The sequence below is a fragment of the Ranitomeya variabilis genome, chromosome 4 (assembly GCF_051348905.1).
Source record: "Ranitomeya variabilis isolate aRanVar5 chromosome 4, aRanVar5.hap1, whole genome shotgun sequence".
Lineage (NCBI taxonomy): Eukaryota > Metazoa > Chordata > Amphibia > Anura > Dendrobatidae > Ranitomeya > Ranitomeya variabilis.
The window spans coordinates 716,707,796-716,729,912 of record NC_135235.1 but is presented as its reverse complement, the minus strand read 5'-3'; the positions used below and the strand labels follow the sequence as shown (position 1 = coordinate 716,729,912).

Below are 22,117 nucleotides of genomic sequence, written 5' to 3'. Positions count from 1 at the left end.
TACATCCAAACATCCACACTCTGGCATGTTTGCCTTTTTCAATATTGGTCCCACATCTTTCACTGCTTCCTTTCCCTCTCTGTCTTTTACAATCTGCAAAGCGGTTCTCGATTCCATTGGGGCCCTGACTGCACACAGAACAAGTTGCCCATGGCTTCAACTTATTCTTCAGACAGCTCACCTGTGTTCTGCAAACGCCCTTTTTAGTGTGCCTGTACCCTATCTACGAGCGGCCACACGTGGCAAGTCAGAGCGAGTGTCAAGGATTACTGGGAAGGCTTTTTCCACCTCTCACCCGTAAGATCAGCTGACTAGAAAAGGAAGGCCAATGTGTTAGGCCTCTAACCCACTAGCTCAGCTCAATGGGCGGGAAGGCTTTCCACCTCTGACCCGCAACAAAAACCAGCTGACTAGCAAGAAGGCCCTCATGTGTTAGGCCTCTAACCTACTATATCAGCAGTGCAGTTGGCTACCTTCTCTGTTCATCCTCAATTTGCTATATATCAATCACTTAACTTGAAGCAGGTGAATCTTTTTACCAATCTTTCAATCATACTGATAACCAATCAATCTTTCACAAATTTGCTCTAAAATAGGCACCATATTTTACTTTCAATTTCCAACTTCAAATTACAATATTTCTTTCTACTTCAATACAGTACTATTGTTTTAAAGACAAATCTTCCAGCGCGTACTACACCAAGAACAGAATATACAGAGAACACATTTACCCCTCTCTTCAGGCACTCAGCGGAGATAAGAACTCACAGCATCCCTCCAAGGAGAAATTCAAAAGCAATCGCGCAGGGGCTACATCTACCCCTCCCATCAGAATTTTAGAAATTTTGTGTATTTCACACAGAAACAGAATGCAGCTGTTCTCAGACTTAATTCATTTCTACAAACCCTTCATCCTCTGGGAATCAAATACAGTTTCTCTATACAGGCAGATCACTGTACAATTTGAATAAGATGATTCTGACCACGTCCAGTCAAAACCCATTGAAAACCTGTCAATGTCAAACCATATATAACATAAGTTTCACTGAATCTCAGATGTAAATTAAAAATATCCACAACTCATCCGTCCTGGACCCTCAGCAACAATTGGATAAGTAATGATTCATTCATATGTGCTCATTCAGGGATTTCTTTATTTCCTTTCACTTTTCAGTTGATTTTCACAAGAAGAAGATCCCTTATCTCAATCACTCCACCTAATTCAGCTCAAATTGAGTTGAAAAATGTCTTCTGTCACATACAGAGGACCACACCTAACGGAACCCCTCATCAATCAGGGATTTATTTATCCCTTATCTCAATTACTCTCCTCTCACCACATTCAGAGGTTCTCATAGACATACATACAAGGATTAGCACAGCCTGACTATTTTGCATTTTGGAATTAACACAACTTATGTAAAACTGCAGCAGTGTCCACTGACACTCAGAGTACTTTAGGCCAAAATAACAGAAACCACAGCCCTATACAAAATACAGCTTCATATAATGTACTGCCAATCCAAAATGACCAAAATAACAACACTGCACAGAGTCTATCCCAGCTCTGCACTACACAGTACACAACAAATTAGTATATTGACAGATTAACAATTATTATCTTATTACTCTATTATTCAACTCTCAAACAGACAAAACCAAAGCCTCACTGGTGATGTCGGTTCTTTGAACCGTGTTCGCAGCCTTTGTGGAATTACGCCCTCTATTGACAAGCACGCTTGGAGAAAAAGGAAGATGCACACAGATCGTGAGCAAAGTCACTTTTATCTGATATAAGAAGCAAGAGGCAGTATTTTATACCATTTACAACAACTGTAACTCATGTAGCCCTCCCCCGTTACCCCGGGTCATGCGGACCTTTATTTCCCATGTACCCAGAACATGCTGTTTGCCAACTATTGAAAACATGTAAGATAAGTATAAAATCCTTGAATTGTAGACTACAAGACTACTGCCTCATAAGAAAAAATTCTAAACACATTCTAGCAATTAAAGGCAAAAGGCAATTAAAAGCAAAACATTAACCCTTTTATATCATGGCATTATTGAATTTAATAGGACTCTTTTGCCGTGCCATACGCAGAATAGCATCTCTGTCTTTACAATTGAGGAGACGTGCCAGAAAAGGTCTAGCTAGACTGCCCGTAACAAAGAGATTTTGTAGGGACTCTATGAGCCCTTTCCACAGAAAATGTGGAGCAGAATTCATCTCCAAAAGTATCCTTTAGCCAACCTTCCAGGAATTGCTCAGGCTGCAGGACTTCCGAATGCTCCGGTAATCCAATGATTCGTATGTTATTCCGGCGCAGTCTATTTTTCAGATCATCTGCCTTTTGCTTCCAGGCATTTATGGAGCCAGCCACTTTTCAACTTAGTCTCTATAGGTGTAAGATAGTCCTCCAAGTGGGATACTCTTGATACAACTTCTGTGATGCGCCTCCCCATGGTTTGCATATCTTGCCGGAGGCGCCCTACTTCAGAGTGCACATCCTCTATTTTTCCGGTTAGGGATGTTCTAGTTAAAGATATGGCTTGCATTAACTGTTCGGATGCCTGTTTAAGATTAAGATCCTCTTGGTCACCACATTTTCACTAACAGAAATATGTTTTTTACTCTGATCCGCAGTCTTAGCATGTGATGGATTATTCCTGAGAGATCGTGCATTACCAGATGGATCAATCATTGCAAACTTCTAGTTTGTTTGCCATCCCTAACCCTTTTGAACGATTCATGGTTAACAAATATAAAGTATAGCAAGTTGAAAAAAAGTGTATTTATACAGTCCCTTCTTCCTCTATTTCCAGTTGCACCAGTATTATTACAAAGTAGATATACACTTGTCTAGGCACAGTAATATAGAGGAGTGCAAACAGCTCCGAGTATTTAGTAAGGTAGAGCGCTGGGTTTTATGGGAAATCTGAAACTGTTGCACAAGTCCTGTGTAGCAGAATGAGCTTCATTTCTCAGGTACCTCCAGGATATAGTCGCACTGCTCCATCAGTCCCTCCAGGAGCAAAGGTCACAGCTCCGTGCCTCCTGCCACCGGAGTGCTCAGTAGAAGATGGCTGCCATCCTCCACAGGCCTTATGTCCCGTCGGAGCTTCCTCAGAGCCCGACACACCAGAGCTGCGCGACGCACTTCCCCAGGAGCCGGAGACCACCAGGAGCCCAGGGGACTACACTGCTTGCAGGTAAACTCGCTCAGGGCTTTAACAAAGTCAGAATTGTGACATGATTATAGGAGCTCTGTCTGGACGCGTCCTCTCCGCTCCACTACATTGCCACACCCCCTAGTGTGAATTCTTTGGTGGCTAGAAAGAGAGTGTTTCTTCACAAAACATTTTCCACATTCTGAACAGGAAAAAGGCTTCTCCCCTGTGTGGGTTTTCTGGTGGCTATCAAGATTCGTTTTCCTGGTAAAACATTTCCCACATTCTGAACACGAAAAAGGCTTCTCCCCTGTGTGGGTTTTCTGGTGGCTAACAAGATTCGACTTGTGGTTAAAACATTTCCCACATTCTGAACAGGAAAAAGGCTTCTCCCCTGTGTGAGATCTATGGTGTCTGATAAGAACTTTTTTATCTAGAAAACATTTCCCACATTCTACACAGGAAAAAGGCTTCTCCCCTGTGTGGGTTTTCTGGTGGCTAACAAGATTCGACTTGTGGTTAAAACATTTCCCACATTCTGAACATGAAAAAGGCTTCTCCCCTGTGTGAGATCTATGGTGTCTGATAAGAACTTTTTTATCTAGAAAACATTTCCCACATTCTAAACAGGAAAAAGGCTTCTCCCCTGTGTGAGTTTTTTGGTGGGTAACAAGATGCGCTTTGTGGTTAAAACATTTCCCACATTCTGAACAGGAAAAAGGCTTCTCCCCTGTGTGAGTTTTTTGGTGGGTAACAAGATGCGCTTTGTGGTTAAAACATTTCCCACATTCTGAACAGGAAAAAGGCTTCTCCCCTGTGTGAGATCTATGATGTCTGATAAGAACTTTTTTATTTGTAAAACATTTCCCACATTCTGAACAGGAAAAAGGCTTCTCTCCTGTGTGGGTTTTCTGGTGGGTAACAAGATTCGCTTTCTGGTTAAAACATTTCCCACATTCTGAACAGGAAAAAGGCTTCTCCCCTGTGTGAGATCTATGATGTCTGATAAGACGTGATTTATGTAGAAAATTTTTCCCACATTCTGAACAGGAAAAAGGCTTCTCTCCTGTGTGAGTTCTTTGGTGGGTAACAAGCTGCGCTTTCAGAATAAAACTTTTCCCACATTCTGAACATGAAAATGGCTTCTCCCCTGTGTGAATTCTCTGGTGACTGACAAAATCTGATTTCTGGTTAAAACATCTCCCACACTTGGAACAAGAAAATCTATTGTCTGCTTTGTGAAGGTTTTGTTGTTTGAGAAAGGACTTTTCTAGGGGGAAACTATTTCCAGATTCTGAAAATGAAAATGTCTTCATTGCTTTAGGAACAGTTTGTTTTATAATGCTTATTTTGTGACTTTGATTTTCATTAGTACTAGGCAATGAATCAGAAGACAGGACCTGTTCCAAAGGACCAGATGACAGATCTTTGCTGTGAAGGGATGATGGTATATTTGGAATAATGGCATTCACTTCAATTGTATCCTGTGGGATCTCAAGATTATCTGATTTAAACATTGAAGATGTCAGCTGTCCGGCTGATCTCCTGGTACGGTCATCTGCCAAGAATAAAACCAATTATTATTTTAGCATAAAATATCCTTAAAGTCTATATTTTTGAACATTTCTACTTAAACAGTCTGTAAAAATGGCAAGTTAGCCAAGAGCTGAGATGCTGGAGGCGGAGCCAAGAGCGGAGACACTGGAGGCGGAGACGCTGGAGGCGGAGCCAAGAGCAGAGACGCTGGAGGTGGAGCCATAAGCGGAGACGCTGGAGGCAAAGCCAAGAGCCAGAGGGTGCAGAACCACAGATTGTAGCGAGCAAAGCTGAGAGGCACAGAACCACAGGTTGTGGCAGATCTGAGCAGAAAAGCACAGAGCCACAGGTAGTAGCGAACAGAGCAGAGAGGTAACGCAGAGGTAAACACAGCAGTGAGAATGGTAAACAAACAAAGAAGGAACAGGAACGGACATAGACCAGAGTTCAGACACAGAAGTAACGGAACACAGATAAAGGCCTGAGAATTGCAGCCCTCAGAGACAGGAAGCAGACACGACCTGGCAGCTCAGTAGCAAATGCTAACTGAGGGAAACAGTTTGCTCAGGCATCCTCCAATGGGTGAGGATGCCTTAAGTATCAGAGGCCTCTAGGATATTGGCCAGGGACACCTTAGGGAGTTGCACACAGTCTCAATAAGAATCCAGAGTTGCTGGCGCCGCCCCCTATGCACACAGCCAGGAAGTGTACACAGAGTAAGCGACCATGGAGCACATGGCATGGAGCCGGCAGCAGACAGATCTCACAGCATGGCACTGGGTGAGTGAGTTGATGTAACAGGCAGGTTGGGAATGGAAGGCCATGCAGTGATGCCGGCAGGGTTGTTACAGTGTGTATGCTGTCAGCTGCAGTAATCTGCTTCCTGTTTTAGCCAATTGGAAAGCACCACACCTTTTTTTAATCAGATACATTTGTATTAACCATAACAAGATTTACAACAGATCACATGTTCATACTCATTTTATGTTTTTACATTAAATTATCCCCCCCATGGAGGCCTTATCAGGAGCAAACAATAATTTGTCCATAGTTGACAATATCAAACAGAGTTCCAGTTTACCATAAGTTGTACTCTATAATACTATATACTGGTTGAACATTAATTAATCCTATCCAACCACGGCTGCCATAATTTATGGAAGAAATCCAGCTCGTCTCTCCTGGTGTAAATACTTTTCTCAAATTCAATTATGTGGTTCGTTTGAGCAATGAATTCGGGTCTGGACGGAGGCTCCTCTCTAACCCAATATTTTGCAATCATTTTCCTTGCAGCAAACAATAACGCACCCATACACCACTCCAATGCAGTTCAACACTACAATCCAATAGGAGGACAATCTGGGACAATGCCAAAGCATATGCAATATGTCCGCCTGAGATTGAGAACACCTTGGGCAATTAGAATTGGACTTCGAAAGAATAACACCTTACTAAAGCTTGAAGAATATTGCTGGAATCTGCCAGATACAGCCTTGATCTCCTCTAGTTCAGTCCTCTGTGCTCAGCTCCCGGCTTGTGTATTTGTTTCCTGTTGTGACCCCGGCCTGTTTACTGACTACTCTTATATCTCCTGAGTTAGTATTTTCTCTGGCCTCTTGGTTCTGACATGGTTATCTGTCTATTCTTCTTCCCATCTTACTCCACAGAACAGCAGGTAACACTGTGCCCCAAGCCCAGGGGTCTCTGTGTAAGTCCAAATCCATATAGAGAGGTTAAAGAAGTTAAAGGATAATGGGCAAAACTGTGACTCTAGACAATAACACATCTACTGAAATGATCAAGCTGAACAATCATCCTCAGGAAAACAAAAAAAGAGTAGTGGTGAAACTTCTCTGTCGTAATTGGAGTATGGGACTCAGTGGCTCTAAGCAATATAAACTATCGTAAGGACCAATATTTTCTGTCAGATAAATGTCAAGAAGAAATATTAAGACATTTAAATAGAACTTTTTATAATAGTGCAGAGCTGAAGGATCTTAAATTTAGATCTCGTGAACTTGGAAGAGGTAATTGAAACTTTTTTTAAACACTACCAGTGAGTTGCAGAGTCAGATTAGTGAGGCAGGCCGATCCCACCACAACCAAACTATCACACAGAATGAACATGTAATAAAAAAAAAAAAGTTGCATCCTCAACAACAACGTATGTATGAGGGGAGAACTCCAACACTAAACCTGAGTTGCACTCATTTATGGTGGACCATTGGCGCTACTATGAGTCCTGACCAGAAGAGTAGAGAAAGCATTAGCGCCCCCATTTCAGGAGAGATTGTGCAGTAATCTGAATTCGTTAGGATTGAAAATATAATGTAATTTATGACGTGGAGTGAATCCATGAAACCAGGGCTCGAGCCATGCCAACACATCTCCTGCAGGCATGAATAAATGTACAGTGGGTACAGAAAGTATTCAGACCCCTTTACATTTTTCGCTCTTTCATTGTAGCCATTTGGAAAATTCAAAAAAGTTCATTTTTTTTTCATTAATGTACACTCTACATCCCATCTTGACTGAAAAAAACCCAGAAATGTAGAAATTTTTGCAAATTTAATAAAAAAGAAAAACTGAAATATCACATGGTCATAAGTAGTCAGACCCTTTGCTCATACACTCATATTTAAGTCACATGCTGTCCATTTCCTTGTCATCCTCCTTGAGATGGTTCTACACCTTCATTGGAGGCCAGCTGTGTTTAATTAACCCCCGTAGCCTTTTTCAGTTTTGCGTTTTCATTTTTCACTCCCCTTCTTCTCAGAGCCATAACTTTTTTATTTTTCTGTTAATATGGTCATGTGAGGGCTTGTTTTTTGCGGGACAAGTTGTACTTTTGAATGCCACCATTGATTTTACCATGTTATGTACTAGAAAAATGGAAAAGATTCCAAGTGCGGTGAAATTTAAAAAATAAAAGTGCAATCTCACACTTGTTATTTGTTTGGCTTTTTTATTAGGTTCACTAAATGCTGAAACTGACCGGCCATTATGATTCTCCAGGTCATTATGAATTCATAGACACCAAACATGTCTAGGTTCTTTTTTATCTATGTGGTGAAGAAACAAAAAAACTAAAACTAACGGGGTCTTCCGTGCTGAAGTACCTCTTTAGTACCACCCCGTGTTTCAGGAGGTCCACTCTGCTTTAGCTGGAGTCTGAATGAAGGACGCTGGCTGGAATTCCTTGATTACATGGGCGCATATAAAATATCACTGCTTCTCCACGTATTTCCAGTATGACAACACTTTACTCACAGGACACAGAATATATATTACACAGGTACAGAGGGCAGGCCTATTGAAAAGCGGCAGGCCAGACATACATTACAATAGCCGCAGGGGGCCGGAGCCTGCCGATATTTACTGTGGGAATTACAAAGGTGAGAGAGGTCAGAAGGGGGACATCTTGTCCCCTCTGCCCAGGGTTGCAGCCTGTGGGCTGATGCATTAGTGACATGCCTCACACATGGAAACTATTATACATACATATAACTGCACAACATAATCTGGGTGCTGAGGGGTTCCGTAACACGGCTCCCCCTTTTCAGCGACGCGATCGGCATACATAGTTTGATCCTTAACGGATCGGTTTGGAGATGACCAAAGTTTATGGGGTTGGTACAAGTTCCGTTTGTTGACTTTGTCCATAGGCGTTACCGTTTTGTTTGCCGGGTCTGTAGTGGATGGTGAAGTCCAGAGGTTGTAGGGCTAAACTCCACCGCAGTAATCTGGCGTTGTCTCCGGAGACCTGATTAGGCCAGACTAGGGGATTATGGTCCGTTAAGAGGCAAAACTGTCGTCCATACAAATATGGTTGCAACTTTTTGAGTGCCCATACTACCGCCAGGCACTCCTTCTCGATGGCCACAAAGCTTACTTTATGGGGCAGTAGTTTCCGACTCAGGTAAGCTACCGGGTGTTCTTGGCCGTCCGGCCCGACTTGGCTCAGTACTGCCCCCAATCCAAACATAGAAGCGTCTGTGTGAACAAGGAAACGTTTAGTTGGATCAGGTGCGGCCAATACAGGGGTATTGGTGAGGGCGTCCTTTAGCTGGCGGAAGGCATCCTTACACTCTGGGGTCCAGGTTACCTGGCGGGGTTGGTTCTTACGGGTCAGATCAGCGAGGGGCTTGGCTACGCTGCTGTAATTGGGAACAAATTTCCTGTAATAGCCCGCTGTCACTAGAAACGCCATGACCTGGGTTTTAGTGCGTGGGGTGGGCCATTGTTGTGAATTTGGTTTCTGGGCTCCCCCGGTGGTCACTGGTGGTACTGAACTTGTGTGCTTCATCGCCTCTGTTCACCTGTTTCCATCAGGATGTGGGAGTTGTCTATTTAGCCTTGCTCCTCAGTCATTTCTATGCCGGCCAACAATGTTACCAGAAGCCTTTCTGTTGCATGTTCCTGCTCCTAGACTACTATCAGCTAAGTTGGACTTGTAGTCCTAAGTTTGTTTTGCATTTTTGTTCCAGTTCTCTGTGTTTGAATATTTCTGAGGCTGGAAGCTCTTGTGAGCTGAAATTGCCACTCTGGTGTCATGAGTTGATATTAGAGTCTTAAAGTAATTTCAGGATGGTGTTTTGAAAGGGTTTTCAGCTGACTGTGTAGTTCCCTTTTCTGTCTTCCTACTATCTAGTAAGCGGACCTCAATTTGCTAAACCTATCTTCATACTTCGTATGTCAATTTCCTCTAAAATCACCGACATTATATGTGGGGGCTACTGTCTGCCTTTTGGGGAAAATTTCTCTAGAGGTAAGCCAGGTCTGTATTTTCCTCTGCTAGGGTCAGTCAGTTCTCCGGCTGGCGCTGGGCGTCTAGGGATAAAACGTAGGCACGCTACCCGGCCACTGTTAGTTGTGCAGTAGGTTTAGCTCAGTCAGCTCGAGTTCCCATCTTCCAAGAGCTAGTCCTTTTGTATACTTTACTACGGTCTCTTGCCATTGAGAACCATGACAGTTTGGCCGGCCAAGGGTTAAAATAATTGGCAGAAGGAGAGAAAAGAAGTCTGCAGAGAATTTTTTTTTTTTTTTCCTGAGTTTGCTCATTAGTTGATTCACTAGCATCTCTGCTTACTGCAGTCTTCGTCTCTCTCTCCTTCTAATCCTTGAATGGTTCTGATTTCACCTGATGAAAATGGATCCTCAGAGTTTAGCTACAGGTCTGAACAATCTCGCTATGAAGGTTCAAAGTTTACAGGATTTTGTAATTCATGCTCCTATATCTGAACCTAGAGTACCTTTGCCTGAATTTTTCTCCGGGGATAGATCTCGCTTCCAGAATTTCAAACATAATTGTAAATTATTTTTGTCTCTGAGATCTCGCTCCGCTGGAGATCCTGCACAGCAGGTCAGGATTGTAATTTCCTTGCTCCGGGGCGACCCTCAGGATTGGGCATTTGCTTTGGCACCAGGGGATCCTGCGTTGCTCAATGTGGATGCGTTTTTCCTGGCTTTGGGGTTGCTTTATGAGGAACCTCATTTAGAGATTCAGGCTGAAAAAGCCTTGATGGCCCTGTCTCAAGGGCAAGATGAGGCTGAAATATACTGCCAAAAATTTCGTAAGTGGTCTGTGCTTACTCAGTGGAATGAGTGCGCCCTGGCGGCGAATTTCAGAGAGGGTCTCTCTGATGCCATTAAAGATGTTATGGTGGGGTTCCCTGTGCCTGCAGGTCTGAATGAGTCCATGACAATGGCTATTCAGATTGATCGGCGTTTGCGGGAGCGCAAACCTGTGCACCATTTGGCGGTGTCTACTGAGAAGGCGCCAGAGATTATGCAATGTGATAGAATTCTGTCCAGAAGCGAACGACAGAATTTTAGGCGAAAAAAATGGGTTATGCTTCTATTGTGGCGATTCAACTCATGTTATATCAGCATGCTCTAAACGTACTAAGAAGGTTGATAAGTCTGTTTCAATTGGTACTTTACAGTCCAAGTTTATTCTATCTGTGACCCTGATTTGCTCTTTATCGTCTATTACCGCGGATGCCTATGTCGACTCTGGCGCCGCTTTGAGTCTTATGGATTGGTCCTTTGCCAAACGCTGTGGGTTTAATTTAGAGCCTCTGGAAGTTCCTATACCTCTGAAGGGTATTGACTCCACGCCATTGGCTAGTAATAACCCACAATACTGGACACAAGTAACTATGCGTATTAATCCGGATCACCAGGAGATTATTCGCTTCCTTGTGTTGTATAATCTACATGATGTGTTGGTGCTTGGATTGCCATGGCTGCAATCTCATAACCCAGTCCTCGACTGGAAAGCAATGTCTGTGTTAAGCTGGGGATGTCAGGGGACTCATGGGGACGTACCTTTGGTTTCCATTTCGTCATCTATTCCCTCTGAGATTCCGGAATTTTTATCTGATTATCGTGACGTTTTTGAGGAGCCTAAACTTGGTTCACTACCTCCGCACAGAGATTGCGATTGTACAATAGATCTGATTCCGGGCAGTAAGTTTCCAAAGGGTCGTTTATTTAATCTATCTGTGCCTGAACACGCTGCTATGCGGGAATATATTAAGGAGTCCTTGGAAAAGGGACATATTCGTCCTTCGTCATCTCCCTTAGGAGCCGTTTTTTTTCTTTGTATCTAAAAAAGATGGCTCTTTGAGGCCGTGTATTGATTATCGGCTTTTGAATAAAATCACGGTTAAATATCAGTATCCTTTGCCACTGCTTACTGATTTGTTTGCTCGAATAAAGGGGGCCAAGTGGTTCTCTAAGATTGATCTTCGTGGGGCGTATAATTTAGTGCGAATTAAGCAGGGGGATGAGTGGAAAACCGCATTTAATACGCCTGAGGGCCATTTTGAGTATTTAGTAATGCCTTTTGGTCTTTCTAATGCCCCTTCAGTCTTTCAGTCTTTTATGCATGACATTTTCCGTGAATATTTGGATAAATTTATGATTGTGTATCTGGATGAGATTTTGATTTTTTCGGACGACTGGGACTCTCATGTCCAACAGGTCAGTAGGGGTTTTCAGGTTTTGCGCTCTAATTCCTTGTGTGTAAAGGGTTCTAAGTGCGTTTTTGGGGTTCAAAAGATTTCGTTTTTGGGGTACATTTTTTCCCCTTCTTCCATTGAGATGGACCCTGTCAAAGTTCAGGCTATTTGTGATTGGACGCAACCCTCTTCTCATAAGAGCCTTCAGAAGTTTTTGGGCTTTGCTAATTTTTATCGTCGATTTATAACTGGTTTTTCTGATGTTGCTAAACCGTTGACTGATTTGACTAAGAAGGGTGCTGATGTTGCTGATTGGTCCCCTGCTGCTGTGGAGGCCTTTCGGGAGCTTAAGCGACGCTTTTCTTCCGCCCCTGTATTGCGTCAGCCTGATGTTACTCTTCCTTTTCAGGTTGAGGTCGACGCTTCAGAAATCGGAGCTGGGGCGGTTTTGTCGCAGAAAAGTTCCGACTGCTCCGTGATGAGACCTTGCGCGTTCTTTTCTCGTAAATTTTCGCCCGCTGAGCGAAATTATGATATTGGTAATCGGGAGCTCTTGGCTATGAAGTGGGCTTTTGAGGAGTGGCGTCATTGGCTTGAGGGGGCTAGACATCAGGTGGTGGTATTGACCGACCACAAGAATTTGATTTATCTTGAGTCTGCCAGGCGCCTGAATCCTAGACAGGCGCGCTGGTCGTTATTTTTCTCTCGGTTTAATTTTGTGGTTTCTTACCTACCGGGTTCTAAAAATGTGAAGGCGGATGCCCTTTCTAGGAGTTTTGAGCCTGATTCCCCTGGTAATTCTGAACCTACAGGTATCCTTAAGGATGGAGTGATATTATCTGCTGTTTCCCCAGACTTGCGACGGGTCTTGCAGGAGTTTCAGGCGGATAGACCTGATCGTTGCCCGCCTGGTAGAATGTTTGTTCCTGATGATTGGACCAGTAGAGTCATCTCGGAGGTCCATTCTTCTGCGTTAGCTGGTCATCCTGGAATCTTTGGTACCAGGGATTTGGTGGCTAGGTCCTTCTGGTGGCCTTCCCTGTCGCGAGATGTGCGAGGTTTTGTGCAGTCTTGTGATGTTTGTGCTCGGGCCAAGCCTTGTTGTTCTCGGGCTAGTGGATTGTTGTTATCTTTGCCTATTCCGAAGAGGCCTTGGACTCACATCTCCATGGATTTTATTTCTGATCTCCCTGTTTCTCAGAAGATGTCTGTCATCTGGGTGGTGTGTGACCGTTTCTCTAAGATGGTCCATTTGGTCCCCTTGCCTAAATTGCCTTCCTCATCCGAGCTGGTTCCTCTGTTTTTTCAAAATGTGGTTCGCTTGCATGGTATTCCGGAGAATATCGTGTCTGACAGGGGAACCCAATTCGTGTCTAGATTTTGGCGAGCGTTCTGTGCTAGGATGGGCATTGATTTGTCTTTTTCGTCTGCTTTCCATCCTCAGACTAATGGCCAGACCGAGCGAACTAATCAGACCTTGGAGACTTATTTGAGGTGTTTTGTGTCTGCGGATCAGGATGATTGGGTTGCCTTTTTGCCCTTGGCGGAGTTTGCCCTCAATAATCGGGCTAGTTCTGCCACCTTGGTTTCTCCTTTCTTCTGTAATTCGGGGTTTCATCCTCGTTTCTCTTCCGGTCAGGTGGAGTCTTCGGATTGTCCTGGAGTGGATGCTGTGGTGGAGAGGTTGCATCAGATTTGGGGGCATGTGGTGGACAATTTGAAGTTGTCCCAGGAGAAGACTCAGCATTTTGCCAACCGCCGTCGTCGTGTTGGTCCTCGTCTTTGTGTTGGGGACTTGGTGTGGTTGTCTTCTCGTTTTGTCCCTATGAAGGTTTCTTCTCCTAAGTTTAAGCCTCGGTTCATCGGCCCGTACAAGATATTGGAGATTCTTAACCCTGTGTCCTTTCGTTTGGACCTCCCTGCATCTTTTTCTATTCATAATGTCTTCCATCGGTCATTGTTACGCAGGTATGAGGTACCGTTTGTGCCTTCCGTTGAGCCTCCTGCTCCGGTGTTGGTTGAGGGTGAGTTGGAGTACGTTGTCGAGAAGATCTTGGACTCCCGTGTTTCCAGACGGAGACTTCAGTATCTGGTCAAGTGGAAGGGCTACGGTCAGGAGGATAATTCTTGGGTGACAGCCTCTGATGTTCATGCCTCCGATTTGGTCCGTGCCTTTCATAGGGCTCATCCTGATCGCCCTGGTGGTTCTGGTGAGGGTTCGGTTCTCCTTGAGGGCGGGGTACTGTTGTGAATTTGGTTTCTGGGCTCCCCCGGTGGTCACTGGTGGTACTGAACTTGTGTGCTTCATCGCCTCTGTTCACCTGTTTCCATCAGGATGTGGGAGTTGTCTATTTAGCCTTGCTCCTCAGTCATTTCTATGCCGGCCAACAATGTTACCAGAAGCCTTTCTGTTGCATGTTCCTGCTCCTAGACTACTATCAGCTAAGTTGGACTTGTAGTCCTAAGTTTGTTTTGCATTTTTGTTCCAGTTCTCTGTGTTTGAATATTTCTGAGGCTGGAAGCTCTTGTGAGCTGAAATTGCCACTCTGGTGTCATGAGTTGATATTAGAGTCTTAAAGTAATTTTAGGATGGTGTTTTGAAAGGGTTTTCAGCTGACTGTGTAGTTCCCTTTTCTGTCTTCCTACTATCTAGTAAGCGGACCTCAATTTGCTAAACCTATCTTCATACTTCGTATGTCAATTTCCTCTAAAATCACCGACATTATATGTGGGGGCTACTGTCTGCCTTTTGGGGAAAATTTCTCTAGAGGTAAGCCAGGTCTGTATTTTCCTCTGCTAGGGTCAGTCAGTTCTCCGGCTGGCGCTGGGCGTCTAGGGATAAAACGTAGGCACGCTACCCGGCCACTGTTAGTTGTGCGGTAGGTTTAGCTCCCAGTCAGCTCGAGTTCCCATCTTCCAAGAGCTAGTCCTTTTGTATACTTTACTACGGTCTCTTGCCATTGAGAACCATGACAGGCCATTTGGCTATAGCCAAAATCTTGTCTGGTTCTGGTCGCCGTTTCCCACTTCCCACCCAATGCCCTAAATACTGAACCTCTGCTTTGCCCACGTGACACTTGTTTGGGTTCAGGGTGATTACGGCCTTGTGGATCCGGTTCAATACTGTCTCTAGGTGATTTAGATGCTCTTCCCATGTCGCGCTATAGATGGCGATGTCTTCCAGGTAGGCACAAGCATAGTCCTGGAGACCATCCAGAAGCCGGTCAGCCAGCCTCTGGAAGGTCGCCGGGACAGTCTTCATCCCGAATGGCATAACTCGAAACTGGAATAAGCAGAACAAGATGACAAATGCCGACTTGGGAATAGCGTCAGGACTAAGGGGAATCTGCCAGTAGCCTTTGCATAGATCGATGGTGGTCAAATACTTTGCCCCGCCAGCCGGTCTAACAACTCATCCACATGCGGCATGGGATACGCATCCATCACTGTTTTCTCATTGAGCTTACGATAGTCTACACAAAACCGTGTAGTCCCATCCTTCTTGGGCACTAACACTACAGGGCATGCCCAGGGACTATCTGACTCTTCAATGACCCCTAAACCCAACATCTCTTGTATCTCTTGTCGCATCCCTTCTCGTACAGACTCAGGGATGCGGAAGGGGTGTTGTCGCAGGGGGTCTGATCCTGGGTCTCAACCTTGTGTTGTGCCAGGTGAGTGTACCCTCGTCTCCCCGAAAACATCCTGTCGCTGCCTCAACAACGACTCTGCCTGCTGTCTCTCCCGGGGACCTAGGTCTTCACCCCAGTGTACCTGGTCCCATGTTTTAGACTGAGTCCTTTCCCCTAAGACATCCGGCAAGGGAAGTCCGGCTAAATCCTCTGCTTCAGGTGCACAGATGGCCACTACCTCTTCAGGGCGCTCCCGGTAAGGCTTCAGCATATTCACGTGGAACATGCGGATAACCCTGGGGTCGTCACAATCAGCGACATTATAGGTGGTGTCAGCTATTTTCCCCTCTACTTGGTAGGGCCCCTGCCATGCAGCTTGGAACTTGTTCTGCCTAGTGGGCTCTAACACCAGGACCTTCTGTCCTATTTCCAAGGTGCGTTCTCTGGCCCTCCGATCGTACCATACGCGCTGGGCCACCTGCATGTTCCCACGTACAGCCTGGGTCTGCTCCTGTAGGCGGTCCTGGAATTCTAAAACACATAGGGTACAATAGGTACCCCTTCTATGATGCCCTCCCCTTCCCAGTGTTCTAGCACTAAGTCTAGGGGTCCGCTTACCCGCCTCCCGTATACCAGTTCGAACGGGTAGAACCCCGTAGATTCTTGGGGCACCTCCCGATAGGCAAACAGCAGGTGTGGCAAGAATTTCTCCCAGTCCCTGTAGGTCCTGGTAAAAGTCCCAATGAGTTGTTTTAACGTCCCATTAAAGCGTTCACACAACCCATTGGTTTGCGGGTGGTACGGGGCGCTTCTAATGGACTTTACGCCGCACAGCTTCCACAGTTGGTTGGTCACCTCTGCTGTAAACTGGGTACCCTGGTCCGAGATAATCTCCCGGGGAAATCCAACCCGTGAGAAAGCCTTGAGCAGGGCAGCCGCCACCGTCTCTGCCAGTATGTTAGGTAACGCAACCGCCTCTGGATACCGTGTGGCATAATCTACCACTGTCAATATATACCTTTTCCCTGGCGGACTGGGTTTGGCTAATGGCCCTATCAGATTGACCGCTACATGGCTAAATGGTTCCTCCACAATGGGGAGGGGGCGTAACTTGGCCTTGCATCGATCTCCCCTCTTGTCAATGCGCTGGCAACTGTCACAGGTCTGGCAGTACTGAAGAACATCATAGGTTACCCCCGGCCAAAAGAAGTTTTGTGTCAGACGATGCTTGGTGTGACTGACGTCGAAGTGCCTGGCCAAGGGTATGTCATGAGAGATTTGCAGTAACTCCTGCCTATACTTCTTGGGAACTACCAGCTGTCGTTTTATAGTGGGGCTCGTCCCTGTGTGGTGCTGCTCTGTGATCCGGTAGAGGAGTCCCTGCTTCCATACAAACTGTTCCCCTTCCAGTACCCCTCTCACCTCCTGTGCCTTCCCACGATATCACTCCAATGAAGGATCCTCAAGTAACTCCCTCTTAAATTTAGCTGGGGTGGCCCAAGAAATGTGTCTGGCTATGGGAATACGTGTAGGGCTGGGATGTCTTACCTGGGAATCCTCTGAGTGTGATTCCGCCTCCGCAGCTCGAGCTTGTCTCCGGGTGGTCACAGGATATGTCTCAGCCAGAGGGGCAACCGAGAAGGCAGACAACATGGGCCCCAAGTCATTTCCCAGCAAGACGTCTGCAGGCAAATCCTAAATCAAGCCGACCTTAACAAGGCCATCCCTGCCTCCCCAGTTTAGGTGAATCCTGGCAGTCGATGTATGCCTCCCCTTGCTACACGGACTGCCACTGTCCGGTCCGTCTTCTCTTGGTCCCGGACGAGATGAGGCCTCACAAGGGTCAAAGTTGCCCCGAAACTCTTAGTCCCTGCATACGTTTCACATTAACCCACACGACCTGTCGATGCTGTTGTCGATTATCTGCCCGGGCTGTCTGCACGGGGTCTATTTCATGCAGCACTTCCTCCATTTCTTCCACCTCCTGGTTAGTCGTAGCCCCCAATGCTGGGTCAGCTTTGCCTTGGTAGCAGTGTACAGCGGCCTGGCTGAAGGTAGCTGTTTCCGCCTTTGGCCACTGGGTATGCTGAGTCCGGTTGGGACATTGTCTTTGCAGGTGGCCCAGCTGATGGCAGGTGTGGCATCGCGCCCCAGGGGGACTGTAGTAGGCCGGGTTTTTAGCTGGTCCCCCTACAATCTTCGGTGGTTTGCGGGCCTCCAGGTCCATAGGCGGACCCCTAGCAACCATCTTTGATCCAGACAACTGAGGCCTCCTGGCATCATGATGTTCATCGGCCAGACGAGCGGCCTCCTCAAGAGTCGTTACCCGCCTGTACCAAAGCCATCCCTGTGTCTCGGGGGTTAGTCCATTAAAGAATCGTTCTAACAAGAAGAGCTGGAGGACGTCCTCCTTAGTGGTTGCTTGGCTCCCTTGTACCCACTGTAGCAGTGACCGCCGTAATTTACAGGCCCATTCAGCGTGGGTATCGGTTACGCGTTTTATAAGTCCGCGGAACTTTTGGCGGTATGCCTCTGGTGTCAGCGCATACCGGGCCAAGATCACTTCTTTGATCCGCTCATAGTCCATACAGTCCTCATCAGGTACCGTGCGATAGGCGTCCGCTGCCTGGCTGGTCAGCTTGCTGGCCAGAATCTGAACTCGTTCCTCCGGCTTCACTTGATGAAGGGCACACTGCCGCTCAAAGTCCTGCAGAAAGCCATCAATGTCTTCCTCTGCCTCCCCCAACTGTCAGAAGGCATTATACTGGATTTTTGTGGCTTACTGTTGAAGGTACCTTGTCGCAGGCCAGAGCTCCCCCTGCTCGCTGACTCTCCTCTCTCCGCTCTGCCATCTCTATCTTGGGTAGCTCCACTTTGGTCCGCTCTGCCATCTCCATCTTTGCTAGCTCTATCCTGGTCCACTCGGCCATCTTATCTTTTAGATCAGTACGCACATCAACCATCACCTCTCGTATGATCTCTACTGCAGGGTTTGGGCCATAGAACGCCAGTCTGTTCTTTACCTCCCTCTGGAATTCAGTCTCCTCCACGTTCACATTGGAGGGCGCTGCACTGTCGTGTTCCATGATGGCTGCTATCAAATCCGCTTTTGTTTTGTTGCTGGCGATTAACCCTCGGGCTTCTACCAGATCTTTTAATGTAGTCCACTTTAACTTCTGGTAGTAGTTGTTTTCCATTCATTCCTTTCCTCCTGTAGATGGGGTATCACATCCCGCTGTCTGCCACCAGTGTAATGGGGTCTTCCATGCTGGACCACCCCGTGTTTCAGGAGGTCCACTCTGCTTTAGCTGGAGTCTGAATGAAGGACGCTGGCTGGAATTCCTTGATTACATGGGCACATATAAAATATCACCGCTTCTCCACGTATTTCCAGTATGACAACACTTTACTCACAGGACACAGAATATATATCACACAGGTACAGAGGGCAGGCCTATTGAAAAGCGGCAGGCCAGACATACATTACAATAGCCGCAGGGGGCCGGAGCCTGCCGATATTTACTGTGGGAATTACAAAGGTGGGAGAGGTCAGAAGGGGGATATCTTGTCCCCTCTGCCCAGGGGTGCAGCCTGTGGGCTGATGCATTAGGGACATGCCTTTCACATGGAAACTATTATACATACATATAACTGCACAACATAATCTGGGTGCAGAGGGGTTCCGTAACACAAACTTTGTTAAAAAATAAAATTTGCGCCATTTTCCGATACCCGTAGCGTCTCAGTTTTCGTGAGCTGAGGTTGGGTGAGGGCTTACTTTTTGCACGCCGAGCTGACGTTTTTAAGGATACCATGTTGGTACAGATACGATCTTTTGATCGCCCGTTATTGCATTTTAATGCAATGTCGCGGCGACCAAGAAGCATAATTCTGCGGTTTTGACTTTTTTTTCCTCGCTATGCCGTTTAGCATCAGATTATACTTTTTTTTTATTGATCGAACGATTCTGAACGCAGCTATACCAAATATGTGTAAGATTGATTTTGTTTTTTTGAATGGGTGAAAGGGGGGTGATTTGAATTTTTCAAAACTTTTTTTGTTTTACTTTTGGCATGCATCAATATAGTCTCCATAGGAAACTAGAAGCTGCCACAACCCGATCGGCTTTGCTACATAGAGGTGATGTTCAGATCATCTCTATGTAGCAGATTTACTCACTTGCTATGAGCGCAGACCACTGGGTGGCACTCACAGGAAGCCGGCACTGACAGCCATAGAGGTCTCCAGGAGACCTCAGGTTGTGCCAACACACCGGTGACCCACGATCACTCGTGTGCGTATTTCCTTCGCGATTGCCAGAAGCGAAATTTAAATGCCACTTCAGAGTTTGACAGCGGCATTTAACTGGTTAATAGCACAGATCTGGCCAAGGTTACAAAAGAATTTCTGCAGTACTCAAGTTTCCTAAGAGCACAGTGGCCTCCATAATCCTTAAATGGAAGAATTTTGGGACCACCAGAAGTCTTCCTAGACCTTGCCATCCAGCCAAATTGTGCAATCGTGGGAGAAGAGCCTTTGTGAGAATTAAAGAAGAACCCCAAGATCACTGTGGCTAAGCTCAACAGATGCAGGAGGGAGATGGGAGAAAGTTCCACAAAGTCAACCATCACTGCAGCCCTCCAACAGTCTGGCCTTTATGGCAGAGTGGCCCGACGGAAGCCTCTCGTCAGTGCAAGACATATGAAAGCCCGTAGAGTTTGCTAAAAACACATGAAGGACTTACAGACTATGAGAAATAAGATTCTCTGGTCTAATGAGATGAAGATAGACCTTTTTGGTGATAATTCTAAGCGGTATGTGTGGAGAAAACCAGGCACTGCTCATCATCTGCCCAATACAATCCCAACAGTGAAACATGGTGGTGGCAGCATCATGCTATGGGGGTGTTTTTCAGTTGCAGGGACAGGACGATTGGTTGTCATTGAAGGAAACATGAATGCGGCCAAGTACAGAGATATCCTGGATGAAAACCTCTTCCAGAGTGCTCTGGACCTCAGACTTGGCCGAAAGTTCACCTTCCAATGAGACAATGACCCTAAGCATACAGCTAAATTTACAAAGGAGTGGCTTCAGAACAACTCTGTGACCATTCTTGACTGGCCCAGCCAAAGACCTGACCTAAACCCAACTTAGCATCTCTGGAGAGACCTGAAAATGGCTGTCCACCACCGTTCATTATCCAACCTGACGGAACTGGAGGATCTGCAAGGAAGAATGGCAGAGGATCCCCAAATCCAGGGGTGCAAAACTTGACTCATTCCCAAGAAGACTCATGGCTGTACTAGCTCTAAAGGTGCTTCTACTCAAAACTGAGCAAAGGGTCTGAATACTTATGACCATGTTATAAATCAGTTTTTCTTTTTTAATAATTTTGTAAAAATTACTACATTTCTGTTTTGAGTTAAGATGGGGTGCAGAGTGTACATTAATGAGAAAAAAAATGAACTTTTTTGAATTTACCAAATGGCTGCAATGAAACAGAGTGAAAAATGTAAAAGGGGTCCGAATACTTTCCGTGCCCAGTGTATATTACAGCCATCAGACACACACAACTTAAGGTACCTTCACACTAAGCAACGCTGCAGCGATATCGACAACGATGCCGATCGCTGCAGCATCGCTGTGTGGTCGCTGGAGAGCTGTCACACAGACAATGCTGAAGTCCCCGGGTAACCAGGGTAAACATCGGGTTGCTAAGCGCAGGGCCAGGCTTAGTAACCCGATGTTTACCCTGGTTACCAGTGTAAATGTAAAAAATAGTAGTTACTCACCGATAAAGGTGTTTCTCTGAGCCCATGACGGCACCACGGAGAGAGGGGATCCGCCCACCAAGGACAGGAAACCTACAGATAAAAAGGCGGTACCTCTCTCCTGCATCAGTTGTTTACTAGAGAACGATGGGAGACTATGAACAGAGACTTGCTTTAACATTATCTAAATACTTATCATGAGATACCGCGTGACTATTATCCTATTAACATAAGGCACTATAATAATGTGCACACCCAGGAAGTGAAGGGAGGGAATGTACGGGTGCCGTCATGGGCTCAGAGAAACACCGTTATCGGTGAGTAACTACTATTTTCTCTGACGCCCATGACGGCACCACGGAGAGAATTGCAGAGATTTGTACATTAGGGAGGGACCACTGCTTCCAGAACCCTTTTACCAAAAGTAAGGTCTGAAGAGGAGGTAAGGTCCAATCTATAGTGCCTATAGAAGGTGGACGGTGAAGACCAGGTAGCAGCTTTACATATCTGCTCAATAGAAGCTCCGGCCTTCTCCGCCCAAGAGGTTGCCACTGCCCTTGTCGAGTGTGCCTTGATATTTCCCGGGGCGGGTACGCCACTCGCTGAGTATGACAGGCTGATGGCTTCTGTAATCCATCTTGCCAGGGTGCCTTTAGATGCTTTCTTCCCCTTCCGGGGACCCTGGAAACACACAAAGAGAGAGGAATCCTCCCTACTCTCCCTAGTGGCCTCTATGTAACGTATCAGACATCTCCTTATATCTAATGTATGTAACGCCTCTTCCTCTTTGTTTTTGGGGTTAGGACAGAAAGAGGGCAGGGATATTTCCTGAGTTCTGTGAAAACGGGATGCCACTTTTGGGAGATATGCAGGGTCAGTTTTTAGGATGACCCTATCATCCAGGATTTGAGTAAACGGGGGGTTGGCGGAAAGGGCTTGGATATCACTGACCCTACGTGCGGACGTGAGTGAAACTAGCAGGGAAGTTTTAAAGGATAAGATTTTTACTGAAGCATCTGATAATGGTTCAAAGGGAGGTTTG

At 45.9% G+C, this 22,117-nt stretch overlaps 1 protein-coding gene across 1 annotated transcript in view; it reads right to left on the bottom strand.

Moving 5' to 3' along the window:
• Positions 1-1,726: 1,726 nt before the first annotated feature.
• Positions 1,727-22,117, bottom strand: part of LOC143766594 (uncharacterized) — a 225,649-nt gene continuing 205,258 nt past the window's right edge. The window contains exon 8 of the mRNA XM_077254386.1: positions 1,727-4,729. Within this exon, the coding sequence (XP_077110501.1) occupies positions 3,258-4,729 (1,472 nt within the window). The 3' untranslated portion in view covers positions 1,727-3,257. The remainder of the gene's footprint in view (positions 4,730-22,117) is intronic.